Here is a 20,870-nt window from a genome sequence, read left to right as displayed (position 1 = left end):
GCGTAAAGGACATAACGTGTAGAAAAAAAAAGTTTAAAGGACACCGCCTGCAAGGAAAGGACACGAACCGTAATTTGGCTTTTTTTAAAGGACAAAATTTGTAATTGGGTCAGCAAAGTATATAAAGTTGTTTACCTTCATGAAGAATGCTTTCAAGATTGTCAGAATGGTTAATTTTGACTCACTTAAGTAATGAAGCCTAGTTATCTTTTCTTTACAATTTACAAGTAACATACAAGATTAGCAAAACAGAGAAATGCTTGAAGTAGCAAAACTGTTTTTAATGAAATATTCTATTTATTTTATTAATAAAAGCTCGAAGGTTATTAAAACGAATATCTTTTAAACCATCCGCTATGGGGCTTGGTGGGGGCGATTTTTTGGGCGCCGAGGGGGGCAAACACCGCAGTGGGGCGCGGTTGGAGGGTGGGCGCCAACAATCCGATCGTTGTGTTGGCAGGCGCGGATGAAAGAATTTGGTGGGGCCCCTCTCAGCAGCTCTCTCCATCTCTCTCTCACACACATACATACATATGCATATATATGTATAATAGGGGCGCCCTTGGGGCATTAAACCATACCAGGACATCTTTGGGGTGGGGCTTCGATGCCCTCGGTGCTTACTTGGCGCTGACGTGGCATGGTGGAGGGGCTTCGAAGCCCCCCCACCATAGCGGATGGTCTTATTTATCTTCGTTACTATACCACATTTAAAACTTTAAAACATTTCGAGATTAAAAAGACCGTCCCATACGAAAAAAATTTTGTCTCTGTTTTGTCCCCATTTTTATTCTTATTTGAAGTTTGATGCATTTGTGTAGTCTTCAAGACTTCTTTAGATTCAAAAAGGAATACAAAACTACTTATGCTAATTAACATATGATCAGTGGTTACAATAGTTGACATGTATCTAGCTTATTATGAAGCGACTTTGAAGCATAGCATTATTATAATGCACGTCCTTTTTACAAAATATATTTAGTAAGCTAATGCTATACAATCTGTGCGCGTTCGTTTCACGGAATGAAATGGAATTGAAATTGGAATTGAAATTTAAAGGAATTGGAATTGGAATTTAAACATTCCCATATGAATGGAATTTGCTGGAATTGGAATCCCAATTCCATCTACCGTGTTTGGTTGGCCAATGAGTCGGAGGCAATCACTTTGACCCACTCTACCGACGACCCACAACGTTTTTGGAAGATCCGGCCCGCCATGTCATGAATACACACCAAAACTACTAATAAATTTGAAGACAATATAAGTCCAATACACCACTGCATAATAAGCACGCTGACATTAAACGGAATACTTGTGTCTAAAAGATATGAGAAAGAAAGCAATTGCACCTTGGGTATGTTGGGACACTTGTCCATGCACAATGATATTTTGAGGGCAATCTGTTTTTTATGTTGGGGCCTTTGCATAATGTTTCTTATCTAGCTTTTTAAGGGGAGTATGTGCACGGGTTAAAAAATATAAGTATGAGATTTGGTTCAAACACTAATACGAGTAATAGAACAGTAAATAAAGAGATACCTTGGCATGAAAAAGCCTTTATGCACGTTGTTGAGCAGTACCTCCTACTTTTAATCCAAACGCTCCTAATGCTTACCATGCAAGAAATGATAAATTAACAATCAATTATGTATTTATGTTCATACATATTTGAATTTAGTTGAGATAACAAAGCATTGATATAACCACTCAACAAAGTAACTAAATAAAATAAACTACATGCTCTTACTTCCTTCAGGCTTCAACTTTTTAGGACCAAGTTGAACCAATTCATCGACCGTGCTGCTGTAGTCGTCTAGATTAACTAATGTGCTTTCTTGCGCCTCATCTGCTTTGTCATTGGCCCATTGCTCTTCAAACTCTGTTGTAACGAAAAATTTTTGAAAATAGGAAAAAAATTTATAGATAAAATGGTTTATAGGAGAGAGAAAAGTTGTATTATGAAACCAAGAGATACGCCATTTGAAATGACGGATGTCAACAAAAATGCAGGCCTTGTCAGATCTTGTCTGTTGAGGTGGACGACGACCGGGTGTTCTGCCATTTTAAATGGCGGAACACGGATTTTTATTCGTGTCCGCCATTTGAAATGGCAGATGTCAATTTTGGTGATCTGCCAGTTTGACTTGCATGTCACAATTCCCAACGTATGTTACCCGTATATGTAAAAGTGTATTTTGATAGACATCCGTCATCTGAAATGGAAGATGTCAGCTTGACATCCGTCATTTCAAATGGCGGATGTGAATAGTGTAATTTCTGGCTGATTTGACCACACACTACCTTTTTTCTATTAATTTTTATTTTCCTTAATAACTCTTATTAAAAAAATAACAAGTTTTTTTAACATTAAACACTAATATACATAATTTTGATAAAATACGTTTTCTATTTTTATTATTTATTAGTTTTCGAAATATCGTTATTTAAAAAATAAAAAATTTAATATTAAAAAGATTTTTTTATTAAAAACACTATATGTGTAATTTTAATTTTAATATTTTTTACTCCGTTTTTAAAAACAGTGTATACATTATAATACATTACATACACCGGCATCTCGTAGCATAGACAGTTGAGATCGTTGGGCACTCACCGAGTGTAAGACCACGTCCGTATACCTTAACTCCATATTGAATACACATATAATTAGCTAATAACAAGTATTAAAAGATATTAAATAGACATACTTAGCTCCATATGCTTTCGTTTTAAATGGCGGATGTTCATCAAATATTAAAAATTAAAATTCATGTAGTGTTTTTAATAAAAAAAATCTTTTTAATACTATTTTTTTTTATTTTTAAATAATGATATTTCCATAACTAATAAATAATAAAAATAAAAAGGGAAAATTCCCAAAATAAACGTTTATGAAAACGTTTTTCAGGTCTTAGGTGTCATTTGCAAGAAATTCTAAAAATAAGTATTATAATCTAGTCGTGACGAGTAGGTTGTATAAACAATTAAAACTTAACACGTGTCTTTAAACTAACCGTAACAAGTAGATTTACTAACCATTTACTCGTCACGACTAAATAAGTTTTATGCCTCGTAATCAACTCCCACGAGTAATTCATAAGTTCTTTAGTCGCGACGAGTAGATTGTAAAGTTAAACTAGTCGCGGCGAGTTAACTACTAATAAACTACTCGTGTAGGGAATGTAAACCAGGTAAACTAGTCGTCGCGACTAAAGGACTTATAAATTACTCGTGGGCGTTGATTGCGAGGCATGAAACTTATTTAGTCGTGACGAGCAACTGGTCATTTTGGCTGTAATGTATTGTGTTTAATACATCCGATTCCGGTGGAATAAAGTTGTCTTTTTGTTAAGTTTTTTAAATGGAAAATTGGTTTTAAATACTCTTAACTATCATGTGTTGGCAAATAACGGTCCCAACTTTACATTTGGCTGGTGATAGTCCCAACTAAAGGTCTATTTGTTTTTAACAGTCTGCGACTAACGATTCATAACTCCGTTAGTATTATGCTGAGTTGGCCATCCAGTTGTTAAAAATCATCTGACGTGGAACGATTACGTGGCTGTGATCTCTTTATAAACATCAGGTGACGTAGTTGACCAAAATCATAACCCTAAATACCCAATTGAGCAAACTGAAGAACCCTAAAATACCAAATTGATGGAATTGAGCTCACAGTCGTCTTCTTCATCTCGTTGGAAGAAAAACCCTAACATGTTCTGCGACTAACGGATGACTAAAATTCAGGTCAATTTTAGTTCTAGGTTTTCAATGGTAGGTTTTTTCATTAGAAGTCTAGAAACGGGCTCCAATTCGAATCCATAATTCGTGTTAGTTGATTACAGATTGCAATTAAAATCTTAGGGCTTTTATTTGGTTGATAAAAACGAGTTGAATGATATATTTATTACCTCGAATGTGTTCGAATTGATATCCCGAAGAGCCTTGCCGGAATACAAACAACCCACCGGAAAAATGATTTTTGATTTTTTGGATTCTAACTACCCACTGGTGGTGGTGGTGATTAGTTTATTCGCCGGAAAAACGTGGGTGCAGGTAGGTATATGCAGTGGGAGGGAGGAGCCGGAAAAACGTGATGCAGTGGTGATTTGTTTTCCGGCGATTGTTGCAGGTGGTGGCTGCTAGTGGCGATGGTGGTGGCTGCTAGAGAATTAAACAGGGATGAGGAAGACAAGTAGACAACACATGTATATATACATACATACATACATACATATATATAGGGGGCCGTTATTGTACAAATACAAAATCCATACTAAACGTGCGAATTAAAGAATTTCATGGTGGCAATTATGTAAATAAGTTGAAATCTCTTTTTTCACACAAACCCCCAAATTCATTGTCTACATCCAAAATCCATTTCATCAAACCCCCAAACGATTCTCTCAAAACCTACAATCATCAATCAATTTCACCATTCATACGCTAAATCATCTGCTAACAATGGCAATTGAAGGTAAATTTCATTATTCAGATCACTTGTGTGCGTGCTCGTATACCTAGGGCTTGGATCGAGAAAAATTGATTTCAAATATCTCATGTTTAATGTAATTTCAACATATACATACAAATACAAATGATGAAACACTAGTTTATAGTCCTTGCTTCGAACCAAAATAGATAACTAGTATGTTTATTGCTTAATTTCTTTGTTACTTTGTTTACTGGTTATAGTGTAATTAAATAGAGTAATTAACTTTGTATGTGTATAATATGTATGTTTATGCTTTTGTAATATGTTCTAAGACTGTAGTGTAATTATCTTGACAATTAGAGTAATTATCAAAGCTATAGTAGTTGTTTCGTATATAGTGTAATTAGTGTGAATAAGTAGAGTAATTATTCATATGTTTATAATAAGTTGTTTGTAATGTTAATTTCCTTATTTATAGATTTTGTAATCTGTTCTAAGGTTGTAGTGTAGTTATTTTCACAACTAGAGTAATTATCCAAGTTATAATAGTTGTTTCGTACATAGTGTAATTAGTTTATATAAGTAGAGTAATTATCAACATGTTTCTAAGTAGTTTGCAATGTTAATTTGTATGTTTATAGTGTAATTATTTTCACAGCTAGAGTAATTATCAAAGCTATAGTAGTTGTTTCGTATATAGTGTAATTAGTATGTATAAATAGAGTAATTATTAATATATTTCTAATGAGTTAATGCATTTTCTACACATTCAAACAGATTCTGATGCTAAAGCACTGGGTTATAGTGAACGAAGAAGCAAAAAATTCCATGATAGACCACCAGGTAATTACTCTATGTGTTTCTTTAATAACTTTTTCAAGTAATGTAATTATCATACTGTAACCATCAAAACTGGTTATAGTGTAATTACATAGAATAATTACAGAGTAATTAGTTATGAATAGAGTAATTTTCATAGTAGTTACATAGAGTAATTAGTTATAGTGTAATTACATAGAGTAATTAATTTTCATAGTAGTAATAACAAAACTGGTTATAGTGTAATTACATAGAGTAATTAGTTGTTTTTTTTGTCTTAGGCTGTAGTGTAATTATTTTTCATGAATAGGGTAATTTTCATAGTTGTTTGTAGTTGTTGCGTATATAGTGTATTTAGTATCCATGAGTAGAGTAATTATTAACATGTGTTCTAATTGGCTGTTTTTGGTGTGCAACTTGTCTGTTTAAGGCTTTTGGAATATGGTGTTAGGCTGTAGTATAATTATTTTTCATGAATAGAGTAATTTTCATAGTTGTTTGTAGTTGTTGCGTATATAGTGTATTTAGTATCCTTGAGTAGAGTAATTATTAACATGTGTTCTAATTGGCTGTTTTTGGTGTTAATTAAATAGTGAAAGGGAGGAGGAGTGAAAGAATATCCGTGAAAATGGCTTGTAGGTTTTCCAATGATAAATTGTCACCTATTGTTTTAGTTAATGATGGAGAAGAAGCACAAATGCAAAGATTATAGTGCCAAAAAAGGTTGTTGATAAAGAAAAGAAGGTTGAGAAGGATGTAGTGATTAAGAAACAGAAGCAAAAGAAAGAGGAGGATGTGGGGAAGAAACGGAAGCAGGTTGAGGTTGACTTAGGTGATGATCTTGAATCACCTAACAAACGGTCTAAGAGAAATATTCCAAAGCCAATCCCTAGGAAGCCATTTATAATTTTTGAAAACAAGAGACTTAAGTTGCGTTGCAACCCGGGCAAGTTTGTTGATGTAATAAAGTCATTATCTGAAAAACAAATTGAAGCAGTCAAAAAAATGGGATTTGAGAGCATACTATCCTTCAACATAGTTGCTACCCCTACACGTTTAGCATATTGGCTACTCGTGAATTATGATGAAGACAGAAATGAGCTCAATATAGGAAATCGTATAATCAAAATAGCACATTCTCTTGTAAAGGATTGCATGGGGATTCCGATGGGGTGTTTAACAGTTTTTGAAAAGAACAAACCAAGAAAAGGTGTTGATGTTAGAACGGATGAGTTCAAAAACCAATTTGAAGAAACTAGGATAAGTGTTTATAAAGTGATGAAGATAGTTGAAAAAACTTCAGAAAGTGGACGTCTTTTCAATACAAATTTTCTTGTCATATTTACAACTATGTTGGGATTAATAACCCAGTCTTCAACCGTTAATCAAGGAATCATTAGGTGGATTGAAAATGATTCAGATATATGCGATATGAATTGGTGTGAATACATGATTGAATTGCTAAATAGAACAAAAAGAGCATGGAATGGTGTTAATGATCAATATTATACTAGAAGTAACTACTAATATACATAATGTTTATTTTTAATACAAACTTTCTTTTCATTAAAAATGTTTATTTATGTATGACAGTTATTGTTTGCATATGAGTATCAAAAAGGGCAGGAGATTAAAGTTCAGACACCTGCAATAAAGTATATCACAACAACAAATGTGAATGCAATAGAAGAAACACTTTTTCAAGATGAAGGAAAGGACGGAAATGAAGTGGAAAACGAGGAATAAGGTGGAAAATGAGATTGAAGTGGAAAACGAGAATGAAGTGGAACATGAGAATGAAGTGGAAAATGAGATTGAAGATGGAACTTATAATGAAAATGAAGGTACGTTATTTGTACATAACTACACCATCATTTAACATGTTAATGAGTGTTGTTTCACTTAATAAACAAAAAGTTAATTTTGTAGATGATGATTGCCACTCCTTAAACCTGGGATTTCAAGTTGGAACAAGCACCCAAGAATATATCGATGGCTGGATTACTACACCAATGGAATTAAAATTAACAAGTGTCTCAGCCTACTTGGGCTCAAACTACAGAAAGCGGTGCAATCAGAGTTGTACAAAAGAAGAAAAGGTAATAGTTACACTAACTAATTTTATAATTACGAGTGAAAAATATATTTCTAATTACATTTAATTTTGTAGACATGGATAAAGAAACTGAACAAAAATCTTGGAGAATTCAAGAAGATAGTTGGTGACATAAATGAAATGGTCAAACATGGAGAATCTAACTATTTGGGGAATAATGAGATCAAAGAAATGTGCAACAACTGGAAGAATGAAATTGTTTGGAAAGAAGTTTTTGAAACTGAGAATGTTGAAGATGATATGAATGTGATTAGTTTGAATGATGATGGTGGAGCAGTGGAAGGTATGAAAAAACTAATATGTTTTGATTCACATAATTACTCCACAAAATTAAAAACAAACCATTTGATAATGTTGAAGGTACAAATGTTCATGATCCTCCCGAGGAGGCGGGAACTGTTAATGATGGCGAAGCATTGGAAGGTATGAATGTTGAGCATGGTGGAGCGTTGGAAGGTATGAAAACAACTAATATGTGTTGATTCGCATAATTACTCTACAAAATTTAACCTATACAATTTTGATAATGTAGAAGGAACAAATGTTCAAGATCCTTCCAAGGAGGCTAGAACTGTTAAAGATGGTGGCGGAAACATTGATATTGTTACTATGAATGTTAAGCATGGTGGAGCATTGGAAGGTATGAAAACATTGATACTGTTGCTACTAATGTGTTTTGATTAAAATAATTACTCTACAAAATAAAAAATACACGATTTTGATAATGTCGAAGGTACAAATGTTCAAGATCCTCCCGAGGAGGCAGGAACTGTTAATGATGGCAGCGGAGATGTAGGCGGGAACATCAATATTGTTGCTTTGAATGTTGAGCATGGTGGAGCATTGGAAGGTATGAAACAACTAATATATTTTGATTCGCATAATTACTCTACGAAATAATTACTCTACAAAATAAAAAATACACGATTTTGATAATGTTGAAGGTACAAATGTTCAAGATCCTCCCGAGGAGGCGGGAACTGTTAATGATGGAAGCGGAGATGTAGGCGGGAACATCAATATTGTTGCTTTGAATGTTGAGAATGGTGGAGCATTGGAAGGTATGAAACAACTAATATATTTTGATCCGCATAATTACTCTACGAAATAATTACTCTACAAAATAAAAAATACATGATTTTGATAATGTCGAAGGTAGAGGTGTACAAATCGGTTTTTCTTGAAAACCGGTTTCGGTTTTTAACCTATTTGGTTTTTTCTTTAAACAAAAAAACCGGTTTTTTTAACCGGGGCCGGTTTAAACCGGTTTCGGAAGCATAAAAACCATAACCGATACAAACCGGTTAGAACCGGTTTGTAACTGGTTTTAAAAAACCGGTCTGAGAAACCGGTTTAAAGAACCGGTCTAAAAACCAGTTTGTTACTTGCTGTGCAGCTGCTGCTGTTTTTTTAAAACTTTTTTGCTGTTTTTTTTAAGAAAATGTAGTTTTTATAAACATATCTCAAAAACTACCCAATTTAGCTCGTTAATATATAAGTGGACTCCTACTCGATGAACAAAATATAAAAGATGGGAACAAACCGGTTTAGGAAAAAACCGATTATATAACTGAACCAGTCATATAAACTCAAAACCGGTATAAAACCGGTCTAACTGGTTTCTGACCGAACCGGTTACAAAAAAACCGGTTTTCCACCATAACCGGTTCCGGTTTTTTTTTTTTCGGTTTCAGTTACATAATCAGTTTTTTTTTACATCTCTAGTCGAAGGTACAAATGTTCAAGATCCTCCCGAGGAGGCGGGAACTGTTAAAGATGGTGGTAAATTTAAACAATATCTGAGGCGGAATCTAAAGCTTAATAAAAAAAGATGCCGGGAATGTGGGAGCAAACGGTGAAGATGGTGGTGGGAGTAACGAAAATGCATGAGGAAAAACAGGTATGTTAAGATAATTACTCTAGTTTAATATCAATAACTTTTATCAAACTAAAATATATGTAATTAATATATCAAACTAAAATATATGTAATTAATAAAGTCGAAGGTAGGAATGTTCAAGATGGTGCTAGCAAGGAAAGGAAAAGTGTTGATGATTGTGCAAAGACAGGTATAAAATTATTACTCTACTTTTATAATATGTAATTAATCTGTGACTTTAAAATCCAGAGGATAAAAATTCCGGGTTTATTAAATGGGCTGCTGAAAAGGATCCATGGAATCTAGTAGCCAAAAAATCCCCTTGTATGCATCACTATACAACTGATTATTACTCTACTCTATAAACTAATTACTCTACTACTGAATTATGTTATTAGGTGACAAAAAATTGGAAGCTGATGTAGAGTCGATGTTAACAAATATGCTATTTCTTCAAACAACAAACATTGAATCAGAGACGACTCCAGAGGGAAAAGCAATTCAGAAAAGAATACCGAAACTAACCTCAGCATTTAAATCGCCGTATGTTAAACGTCATGTTGAATTGGGGCCAAAGCTTTCAGAAGATGAAATACTTATATCAAACTATATATCTGCTCCTATAGAAGAAAAGTAAGTACTCTCTACAAATTAATTAATTTTGGCCTTTTATTTTGTTCATCTATCTAATATTTTAAAAACACAGTGCATTGGTCTATAAGTCTGAGTATCTATCAGTTGGAATGAAAGTGATGTTTGAGAGCTTACATGGAGGTGTTAAAGTTGCTACAAACCTTATAGATGTCTGGATAGAATTACTCAACAATGAAGAAAGTAAACGAGGCAGATTCTCAGCAAAAAGGCTTTTTTGCACAACATCAATGTTGGTATGTGATCAAACTACTACTACAATTGAAACAATTTGAAGTGCAAAAATAATTACTCTATTTATATCAATAATTACTCTATTTATATCAACAATTATTCTATTTAAAATGGCAGCCTGCCGATCATTATGATGAGCAGATTAAGGATGAAAGTAGACTGAAGTTCTTTAAAAGCAATATGGATGAATTTATTCGAAAAAATAAAGTGGCAAGCTTAAATGGAATGGACATGCTGTTTATACCAATGGTGATATCTGATCACTATTATGTATTGGTTTTCCACATGATCGTAGGAAAGATTGAACTGATTGATTACAGTAAAATGGGTGAAAACTTCAAGGATATACCAAACATCATGGTAATACTTATTACATATATTTTAAATTATATTGATTACCAAAGCTAAAGTCTAATATATTTTGAAAATATTGTAGAGAAATACATTCTGCAACTACTTACAATCTAAGAGAAACAAACTTCATACCAAGTTAAGAGTTGCAGAAATCAAAATAAAGGAGATGCCGTGGAGGACCGAAATAAACAAGATCGACTGTGGTGTTTATTTAATGCGGCATATGGAGACATATAAAGGTGAAGATGCATGGGTTTGTGGGTTCTCAAATGATGAAAAAGCTCAACAAAAGCAAATCAATGAATTGAGGCATAAGTTTTTGTCAAAGATGCTCTTATCCGACATAAACAAAGCAAAGGACGAACTCGTGAGTAAAGCATTAAAATTTGAAGGCGTTGATCCAACGGAACGTGAGAAATTGAATGAGAATTGCTTGGAAAAGATATTGGATAGGCAAGGAAAGTTTGTATGAATTTGACAGCTTGTATGAATTTGAAGAATACTGTTCTTTTGTGTTTTTCTGGAAAAATTTAGATGTGGCAGGTTGAATTTAGATGTGATGACATTGTCTTGAAGCATGTAATGCTTTTATTACTCTAGAATTTGAAGCAGGTAAAATTACTCTAGTTGTATGCTTTTATTACTCTTTTATTATACTAGAATTTGAAGCATGTAAAATTACTCTAGTTGGTTGCTTTTATTACTCTAGTTATGAGATTGCATGTGATTGTTGACTTATAAAATTGTTTGTCCAAATATCAAATTATGTTATAACAATAACAACACAGGTTAAAATGTTTATTCCACTAGTCATCACAACAATTACTCTAGTTATCAAAAGAAAGTTATATTGCAAACAATTACCGTGTTATAAAAAAACCTATAATTGCAGTATTTTTTTTTATTCTTTCAAGCATTCATTATACCTTTTATTACACTTTGTAAAATCTTAAAAACAATACAGTATATATCCAGTATAAAACTATGGTCCAGGCGGATGATTAGGAGGATAAACAGGCATTTTTTTGCATGTTCGAATATCATGACCTCCCTCACCGCACACCGAGCAAACTCTTGATCGTTTCCCAGCACGACTGGCTGCTATTTCTTTTAATGATTTAAATCTTTTGTGAGAACCGCGCCCTTTATTTCTAATACAAGTTGGAACTCGAATAGTAGACGTTGACGGTTGATCATATCCAAGAAGAGAAGCCAACATATCATTTTTCTTCAAAATCGGTTTAGCTTGAGAACCCTCTTCTGCCTTTTCCCTCATGCCATTAATTTGATCTCTAACTTTGCTTAATGCTTCTATGTCCGTGAATAACATATTACATATATTTTCAGTTGCGAACATTATGTCACGGACAATCTCATTAGCCTTATCAATGTTGCCATTAGCAACATCTTTACCGAAAATCGAACACTTGCTTTTATTTGAAACTGCATCCCTCATCCAACGCCTCAAAATATACTACTTTGGAATCTCATCAATCTCAAAAACGCTAAACGCAACAAAAACATGCCCGCATAACAAATCATATTGCTCAAACCTTTTGCAGCTACATGAAGCAGAAAAATCATTATCAGCAACATTGACGGATACCTGTGAAATAATAAGCAGTTAGTTAAAAAATCTTCAATAACCTAATTACTCTAATTTTAGAAATAATTACTCTACTTACAAAATTTATGGTTTTATTTCAAGAATATGTACACTACCAAAAGAAATTTCTTATACTCTAATTACTCTAATAATAAACAATTAGTTAAAAAAGCCTCAATAACATAATTACTCTAATTATACTCATAATTACTCTACAACTAAAAAATAAAAATATCTTCTCTGTCACAGTTAGTTAGTTAAAAAAGCCTCAATAACATAATTACTCTAATTATACTCATAATTACTCTACAACTAAAAAAATAAAAATATCTTCTCTGTCACAATTAACATCATAATTTCTCTACTTCTATATTTAATTTGTCTACAATAAAGGCAACAAAAACATTATTCATAAAAAATACACTAAAATGTACCTGAAGGAAACCTTTTCTAAAAGCTTCTTTATCTTTAACATAGATTTTTGCATTCGATCCATCTTCAACAATGCCAATGGGATGACATCTGTTAATACCACAATATATTTCTTCTTGAACATCCCAAAAATTGTCTGGGTGTATCTCTTAAGAGCATCAACCTCAAGGTCTGATTCAGTACATTCACCGGGTTTCGTATTCATCGTGTCATGATCATTTTTTCGATGAGCATATCTTTGAGTTTCAAGCGCCATATCAAAATGACTAAAAAAACTCGACAAGAGTTAGTTGTGAGTTCGAAACAAGACCAAAGAATTGGTTTTCACTCTCAGACCTTGATGTAGTACGCATAAGACCCGATAAAGGCTTATCGCGGTAATATGCTGGAATCCACATTGATCTTAAACCAAACATAGTAGATATCCAAGAATTATCAATAAGACCAAATTCATTCACTATTTCGTGCCATGTCATCTCAAACTCATCAGGTTCAATGGAATCTGTCCAAACAATATTACAAATACGACGCTTAAAGTTCTCATTGTTACACAATGTGGGCCCAACCTGAAAAACAAAAGAAAGATTTAAGATCATGACAGAATATAGTTTGTAATATGAAAGTAAAAAAATGCTTAAAAATCTAATTACTCTACTTAAAACATTGTAGTTTTATTTTAAAATCTTCACACTAAATCTAAACTCTACAACCTACAATTAAAATAATTACTCAACTTGAGTTTTAATCACAATATAAATTTATGAGCAATCTCACTAACTAAAAACAAAAATATAATTACTCTGCTTAAAAAAATAATTACTCTATTTAGAAATTTAACAATAATACTAACCTTATCAGCTATTTTCTTCATTATATGCCACATGCATAATCTGTGCCTGCTCTCAGTAAAAACGGATTCAATTGCTTGCTTCATGGCGGGATCTTGATCAGTAACAACAACCTTTGGTTGACGCCCAAATGCTTTCAAAAAACATGTTAGTAACCACGTATAGGATTCAATCGTCTCCTTTGCAATAAGACCAGCTCCAAGATTAACATTGCGAAAATGGTTATCAATTCCGGTGAATGGAACGAAAACCATCTTGTATCTGTGGACAAAAAGAATCAAAATAAAAGGAAATGTAAAATGTTTGACAATTAAAAAAATAAATAAATAAAAAGGAAGAAAACCTTACTTATTGGTATTGACTGTTGCATCGAAGGATATTACATCACTAAAAGTCAAATAATTCTTTTTTACAAACTTCGTCTGCCCAAAATAATCCAGTTAGACAGCCACTCTCATCCACGGTATAGTCAAAAGAAAAATCATGAAAATACTCTTTCTTGTTTAATAACCGTTGAACAATCATTTCGGCATCAAATTCTCCAATATAGCAATTTATAGTTCTTTTAAAATTCTTGCAGTCCGCAGCAGTTACACCAACATCATCAAAACCACCGTATTCTGTCCTCAAAATATTAAATGATTTAACAGGACCTAGATTTAGCGTGGATAAAGAATATAACCTCTTTTGTTGCATAACTGTCAAATTTCGTGATGAAGGGAGAAAGTGCATATCTTCTTGGGAAACTAAAATGTGATTATGTTCTTCAATAAACTTGTTTATCTTATATGATTTGCCACCATCAACAGTACATAATGCAATTTGTGCTAGACAACCGGTTCGAATAGAAGGCATATTCCTACATTTCTTTTGTTTTTTTCCTTGATGAACTTCTTCAAGAGAATCAAATTTCTTTTGTGGTTTAGATCCCTCTTTTGAACATATAAAATACTTATATTGTATAAAACCATTCTTTTCAGTTTGAGTACCTTTACGTACTGAAAACCTGCCTTTATTAGCATATTCTACATAAAACTGATATGAAGCATCCAAAGATGGAAAAATCATGCCTTCAACTGGTTTTAATGAAGAAGATACAACAGGTTTGAACTTTATTCCAACAGTTATATCTTCTGTTATGTTATCTACATTAAGATCAATCAAACGTATAATTACTCTACAAAGTTAAAATATCTACAAAAAGATCAAACATATAGTTACACTACATATGATTAAATAATTACTCTATTTAGAATTAAACAATTGCACTACTTATGCAGATAACTATTCTACAAAGTTAAAATATCTACAAAAAGATCAAACATATAATTACACTACATATGATTAAATAATTACTCTATTTAGAATTAAACAATTACACTACTTATGCAAATACATATTTTACTTATGATCTAATAATTACTCTACTTGTGAAAATAATTACTCTAGAGTAAAAACTTGGACATAAGTAATAAAAGAACAAAAATACGCTAAGTATAAATGCAACTACTATAGCTTCACGAATGCAATTTTTAGATAAATTCAAAAACTAATTGATAAATTAACTGAATCATTCAATGAATTAGGTAGCTCGACAAATCAATAAACTATTACACAAAATAATCGAAGTTGATTGAAACCGAATGAAGAACTACATACCTTCAATTTTAGTGTCCATGTCTTCAGCCATTGAAGAAGTCAATTAATCGAATACACTATAAGATTTGAGAAATTAAGCACTTGATGTAGTTATATCGCTAACATAAACCCTAGCTACTCAGCAATGGCATTGTAATCTGTTTTTGAATTGATGGAGATCGTAGTATAACTAACAGATGATCAGCGCTGAAGAAATAGGTGTTTGATTAATTACGAAATTGCCACCGCCCAATTCTTTGATTTGTACGTTTAGTATGGTTTTTTAATTTGTATTTGATCTATTCCCTATATATATATATATATATTACTTATTATATATTATATATTACTTTGATTGCCACATAAGCTGCCACATATGCAAAATTTGACAACTAGGTGTGCCAACTCAGCAACCGACTAACGGAGTTAGTCATCCGTTAGTCGCGGACCGTTAAAAACAAATAGGTCTTTAGTTGGAACCATCACCAGCCAAATGCAAAGTTGGACCCGTTATTTGCCAACACATGATAGTTGGGAGTATTTAAAACCAATTTTCCTTTTTAAATCATACCCATTGTAATTCTGGAAATCCTTTACCTCTAATTTATATGTCACGCATAAAGGATTCTATAATTACCTGGACATCGGGGATTGTAAACATAGCTAAACAAACGGACTATGTTAATTGACGAAACTAAAACATAATGTAAAGGATTTATGTCATTTATTATTTGAATAAGTTATAACACCGAGAGTACAGGGTAAAGAGAAAGCAGTTTAGTGTTTAACCAAAGTTGAAGCCAACAGCTGAACACGAAGACGAAGGATGTTATTCAAATACAATTGAAGTAGCTATTACCTGAGCTGTGACTTCCTCTTTATGTTCTTTAAATACAAGTGTTCAAAGTCTTATAAATGTTTTTTTTCAAAGGTAGAGAGAGAAATGTAAATTAATTGCCACTTATAAAATTGAGTAACCCTTAAAAATTAAACCACACTCTACCACCTAAAAAAGGGCATGAACTTAGTGTTAACTTGCCACTACCCATGTCCACATTATGTATCTTACTAACCGTTAGGGTTTAAATTCCCTGTCTATATTTTCATAATGCAAATAATGAAAGTTTAGTTTATGTAGGTTTTAATTTTTTCTCAAATTGTGGGACTTTTGAATTGCTAAATCATTAACGTTATGTAGTCTTTCATACAATGTTATCAACACAATTTTACATATAGTATCTACATCATAAGGATACATTCTTATTACTATTACAACTAACTAATAATAATTTAAGTAGATGTATACGAACAAACTTTAAGATCGAATCCGTACATATAACATCTAGTCACCCAAAACATACATAATACATATTTAGAAAACATTAAGTCATAGATTGTTTAAACATACATACACAAAACAACAAAACCAAATGCTTTTACAAGTTCCCGTTAAACAAACACATTTATAATATTTATCATTTTTTTATTTATAGTTGATAATGAAGTTCACGACCACCATTAAAAGTTACTAACAAACACCTTCATCGTCTCCTTGCAAAACATAAAAGGAATTTGAATAAAGATCTTTGTATTTAGAACATAAGAAACAAAAGAAAACATAACACGACCATAAAAGAAACAACTGCGTTGCCAAAGCCTCTAACAACTCGAATGAAATACATGACAACCCAATTATAAAATTGGGTTGATCTTGATTGAGAACCGTATTGCTTAATGTTCAAGATATTTGTGAGGCAGATAGTTTGGACTTTAGATCACACAAAAGGTGTATTTCTTCTACGGTGGGTTTTGTATGTATTGCACCTTACATGGACATGTTTATTATTTTGGTTTTCATCCATCTTTTGTGCAATGGTTGATGTATGCATAAGAATGCTTCAAATGTTATATTATATGTCTAGTAGTGGGTAGTTACCTATGTGAATAGGTGTAATGGATAGTTACATGGGTTATGTAACTATTATTATGAAACCATCACGTTAGGCAAAGGTTGATTTTTAATCCTTATCAAACAGCTGAGAGTTAATCTTAAATTTACATTGGTCGACCAGGATTAAAAGTCACTATTATGTAATCTATTAATATGATAATAATATTCATTTCATGGGCTTTAAGGTTTCCATTGTATAAATGTATGATGTAATGAATACAATTGTGGCATTATTACATTTTATAATTTAATCATCTCAACTTTTTTTTTTAATTTTTTTAACCATGTAATGCGCATATCTATCCAAAATATCTTGAACCAATGTGAAAGTAAGGATGAGATTATGAGACCGATCGGTGGCGGTGCTGAAAATCCCGATTCAAAAATCGTTTATTTTTTTTACCGGTATTGAAATGTGCGGTGCGGTATCAATACCGAAAACTCAAAACTTTGGTAATTGGTACCGATTCCGGCACTGATACCGGTACGAAGTGGTACCAGTACCAAATTTGCTTATCCCTATGTGAAAGAGAGAAAATAAAAAAGACAATGAAAAATCATCTTCACAAGTGTGAGAGTATATATGTTTGTCCACTATATCACGTGAACAGTCCATCTTCAATAAATTTAGCTTTAACTTTTAAGAGTATAATTTTTTTTTTTGAACAGAAAATTTCATTAAACACAAAGGCCGGACCTCAAATCAAGGACCGAACCAGAACTTACAAACCATACAAAGGGTATTTAACCCAATCGATCCAAACCACATTTTTGTACCTAGTTCGATGTTTAAACCAAAAAAAGGATAACACTTTCACCCTCGCCACCATGTCCACAACCCAGGAGGACGAACCTTGAAACACCTTCTTATTTCGCTCGTTCCAAATAACCCAATAAGAAACCATCAAGATACCTCTTAAAGTCTTCATCTTCCACTTAGTACCCTTAGCCACAAAGTCCATATTCATAATATCCTTAACTGTTCGAAACATGCCTCCATTTATCCTACACCATTTCCAACTAAAGCTCCAACCTCCAAAAGAATCACCGCAATCAACTAACAGATGCTGCAATGTTTCGTAGCCTGTGTCGCATAAGGGACAAGACATGTCCGAAATGTTAATCATCCTTCTAGCCAGCGCATCACGGGTCGGCAAACGATCCAGGATCATTCTCCAAACAAAGACATTAAATTTAATCGGGACCCAAGACTCCCACTTCAAACCATTTTTTAACAGCCGCAAAACCGCCCTCTCCCAACCATTTTTTAACAGCCGCAACACTAAACAACCCATCTTTATCAGGTTTCCAAACCCACTTATCTTTTCCCCCAGCGAATCTAACCTGAGAGAGCAAGAAGACAGCCTCTTGCGCTTCAGAAATGGTCTGTACAGTGTTCGTTTCCATCACCCACGAGTCTGCCAGCACAGCTTTAGTATCGACCTGCATCAATCGCATGCCCACTTTATCATTTTTCTTCTTGTCCGATTCAAACAGCCCTGGCCATCTGTCTTTTAACGGCACCGGGCCCAGCCATAAATCCAACCAGAAACGAAGAGAATCCCCATTCCCAAGCTTGCCCCGAATTTGGGATTTCAGCGAAATCCCGTTTATAACCACCTTATCCAAATGACTAACAATATTCTTCAAACATCCAGGGATAGAGTTTTTAATCGGAAGAAACACCCACCGATTCCTACCTCCATGAATGCACTCAATAACCCTCCTCCACGAATGCACTCAATAACCCTCCTCCACATACTTTCAACATCGGATTTAAATCTAAACGCCCACTTAGCAAGCAAAGCCGTATTTACCTCAACAAGTTTAGTGATACCCAAGCCTCCCTCCTTCTTAGGCTTTGTAACAATGTCCCAACACACCCAATGCATACCCTTACCCTCCTTACACCCCACCCAAAGGAATTTCCGCATCATTTTCTCAATCTTTTCAACCACGGTAACCGGGGCCTTGTAAATAGAGAGGTAGTACACCGGTAAACTAGCTAAAACTTCCTTCAACAAAGTAAGCCGTCCACCTATGGAAAGAAGTTTAGACTTCCAAGAAGATAATCTATTTTGAATCGTTTCCACCACCGGATCCCAATTTGAAATTCGGTTCATATTCGCTCCCACTTTAACGCCTAAGTACATAAAAGGCAATCTCCCAATCTTACATCCCAAAAAATTCGCCATATAACTAATCTCCTCTTCCACCACCCCTAATGCACATAACACCGACTTGTGAATGTTAATTCTCAAGCCGGAACATAAGTAGAAAATCCGCAGAATGCGATTTGTCACACACAAATTGTTTGCATTCCACTTACCCAAAATTAGCGCGTCATCAGCATAAAACATATGGGACACAACCGGACCGCCATTTGGGAGCTTCACCCCTTCCAACATACCCAAATCGCTAGCTTTAGCAAACAAGCAAGCCAAAGCCTCCATGACAACAAGGAAAAGAAACGACGATAATGGGTCTCTTTGTCTAAGTCACTTTTGACATTGGAACTCAAACGTAGGCGAACCATTTACCAAGACCGCAGACCGAGCAGAATGCAAAATCCCTTTCACCCACATACACCACCTCGGGGGAAAACCCATACGAGACAAGACATCTAACAGAAATTCCGAACTCACGTTGTCGTAAGCCTTTTCAAAATCCAATTTCAACAGGGATACTTGTCTTCTATTTTTCTTGACCCACCCAATAACCTCATTAAGCACCAAAGGGCCATCAAGAATGTATCTCTCCTTCACAAAAGCCGATTGCGAATTCGAGATCACCTCCCCAATAACTTTCTTCAGTCTAGCTGCAACCACTTTAGAAATAATCTTACTAATAACCCCAATAAGATTGATAGGTCTGTAGTCCTTCAATCCCATAGGCGTCTTAGTTTTTGCAATAAGAGTAATAAAAGAAGAGCTGCACTCCTTGATTATTCCCCATAATGATAAAATTCTTCAAACACCTTCATAAAATCTTCCTCCAAATAAGCCCAGAAGTGCATAATAAACCTAAAGTTAAAGCCGTCCGGCCCAGGCGCTTTATCTGCACCACAATCAAAGCCCGCCGCCTTAACTTCTTCCTTAGAGAACGGCTTTGTAAGCTCCCCAATACCTCCCTCCGAGACCTGTTTCAAATAATCACAACAAAAAACGGGTCTGTGAAAGCAATACTCCTTAAAATGATTCCTGAAAAATCTCAAAACCTCCCTTTTAACTAGAGGCGGTTTAGAGATCCAGGAACCATCTACTACCAACCCCGGAATAGCATTGGCAGCCCACCTCCCTTTGATGCACCGAAAAAACCCCGAGTTCTCATCCCCTAAAGAAGCCCATTTGACTCTAGATTTCTGCTGAAGATCCCGAATTTTTAAAATCAACATATTCTCCATTTCCTTTTTTCCTTCCTCCCGAACCCAAACTTCCTCCTCCTCTAACTCCCGAGTCTCCATTAAGCGCTCTAAATCTTGAATATCTTTTTTTAATCAGCTCCAAATGTTCTTCTTCTTTATTAGACACCTTTTTCCACCAATCTCTCAACCCACTTCTAACCGCACCCAACTTCCTATGAAGCATAGTATCCACTGGACCATTACCATAAGAGCCCTGTAAGGCACCAATAACCACCTGCTCAAACCCATCCCTCTCTAACCAAGAGTTAAACCATTTAAAAGGTTTAGCTCCAAAGTTAGAATCATGCACCAAAAATGTTTAAAAGATTATTTAAAAGGTTTAGCTCCAAAGCAGGGTTACCTGCTTGTAACCTTGCACCTTGAATGGAATTCTCTAGAGAATGGAGCAAATGTTTATTATTTAAGAGTATAATTAATAATTGGACATCTTAATCATAAATATAACAATAATAGAAAAAGATTAAAGTTTATTCAATTGTT

The 20,870-nt window shown here is 33.9% G+C and overlaps 2 protein-coding genes across 2 annotated transcripts; one reads left to right on the top strand and one right to left on the bottom strand.

The window, feature by feature from the left end:
• The first annotated feature begins 6,839 nt into the window (after positions 1-6,839).
• Positions 6,840-9,294, top strand: LOC143584543 (uncharacterized). Its single transcript, XM_077066572.1, has 6 exons — positions 6,840-7,004; positions 7,042-7,356; positions 7,428-7,656; positions 7,734-7,829; positions 7,906-8,528; positions 9,105-9,294. Exons 1-5 carry the CDS (start codon positions 6,963-6,965, stop codon positions 8,055-8,057), a joined length of 834 nt encoding a protein of 277 aa, XP_076922687.1. The 5' UTR covers positions 6,840-6,962; the 3' UTR covers positions 8,058-8,528; positions 9,105-9,294.
• Positions 9,295-12,145: 2,851 nt separating this feature from the next.
• Positions 12,146-18,075, bottom strand: LOC143584537 (protein FAR1-RELATED SEQUENCE 5-like). Its single transcript, XM_077066566.1, has 3 exons — positions 17,820-18,075; positions 13,824-14,522; positions 12,146-13,720 (listed from the first exon to the last, which is right to left on the bottom strand). Exons 1-3 carry the CDS (start codon positions 18,073-18,075, stop codon positions 13,275-13,277), a joined length of 1,401 nt encoding a protein of 466 aa, XP_076922681.1. The 3' UTR covers positions 12,146-13,274.
• Positions 18,076-20,870: the final 2,795 nt, after the last annotated feature.

This window comes from Bidens hawaiensis, unplaced genomic scaffold (assembly GCF_021521415.1).
Source record: "Bidens hawaiensis isolate Kalapana, Puna unplaced genomic scaffold, B.hawaiensis_p1.1 tig00033154_1, whole genome shotgun sequence".
Lineage (NCBI taxonomy): Eukaryota > Viridiplantae > Streptophyta > Magnoliopsida > Asterales > Asteraceae > Bidens > Bidens hawaiensis.
Note: the sequence above shows the minus strand (reverse complement) of the source record. Positions and strands in the feature narration are given on the sequence as shown.

Coding starts and splice junctions, on each gene's coding strand:
- LOC143584543 (XM_077066572.1), top strand. CDS start 6,963: ATGAAGGAAAGGACGGAAATGAAGTGGAAAACGAGGAATAAG. Junction 7,357..7,427: donor GTTGTACAAAAGAAGAAAAG/GTAATAGTTACA, acceptor TTAATTTTGTAG/ACATGGATAAAGAAACTGAA. Junction 7,830..7,905: donor GCATGGTGGAGCGTTGGAAG/GTATGAAAACAA, acceptor TTGATAATGTAG/AAGGAACAAATGTTCAAGAT.
- LOC143584537 (XM_077066566.1), bottom strand. CDS start 18,075: ATGTCTTGTCCCTTATGCGACACAGGCTACGAAACATTGCAGCATCTG. Junction 14,523..17,819: donor AAATAAGAAGGTGTTTCAAG/GTTCGTCCTCCT, acceptor ATCTTAATGTAG/ATAACATAACAGAAGATATA. Junction 13,721..13,823: donor TACCGTGGATGAGAGTGGCT/GTCTAACTGGAT, acceptor CCAATAAGTAAG/GTTTTCTTCCTTTTTATTTA.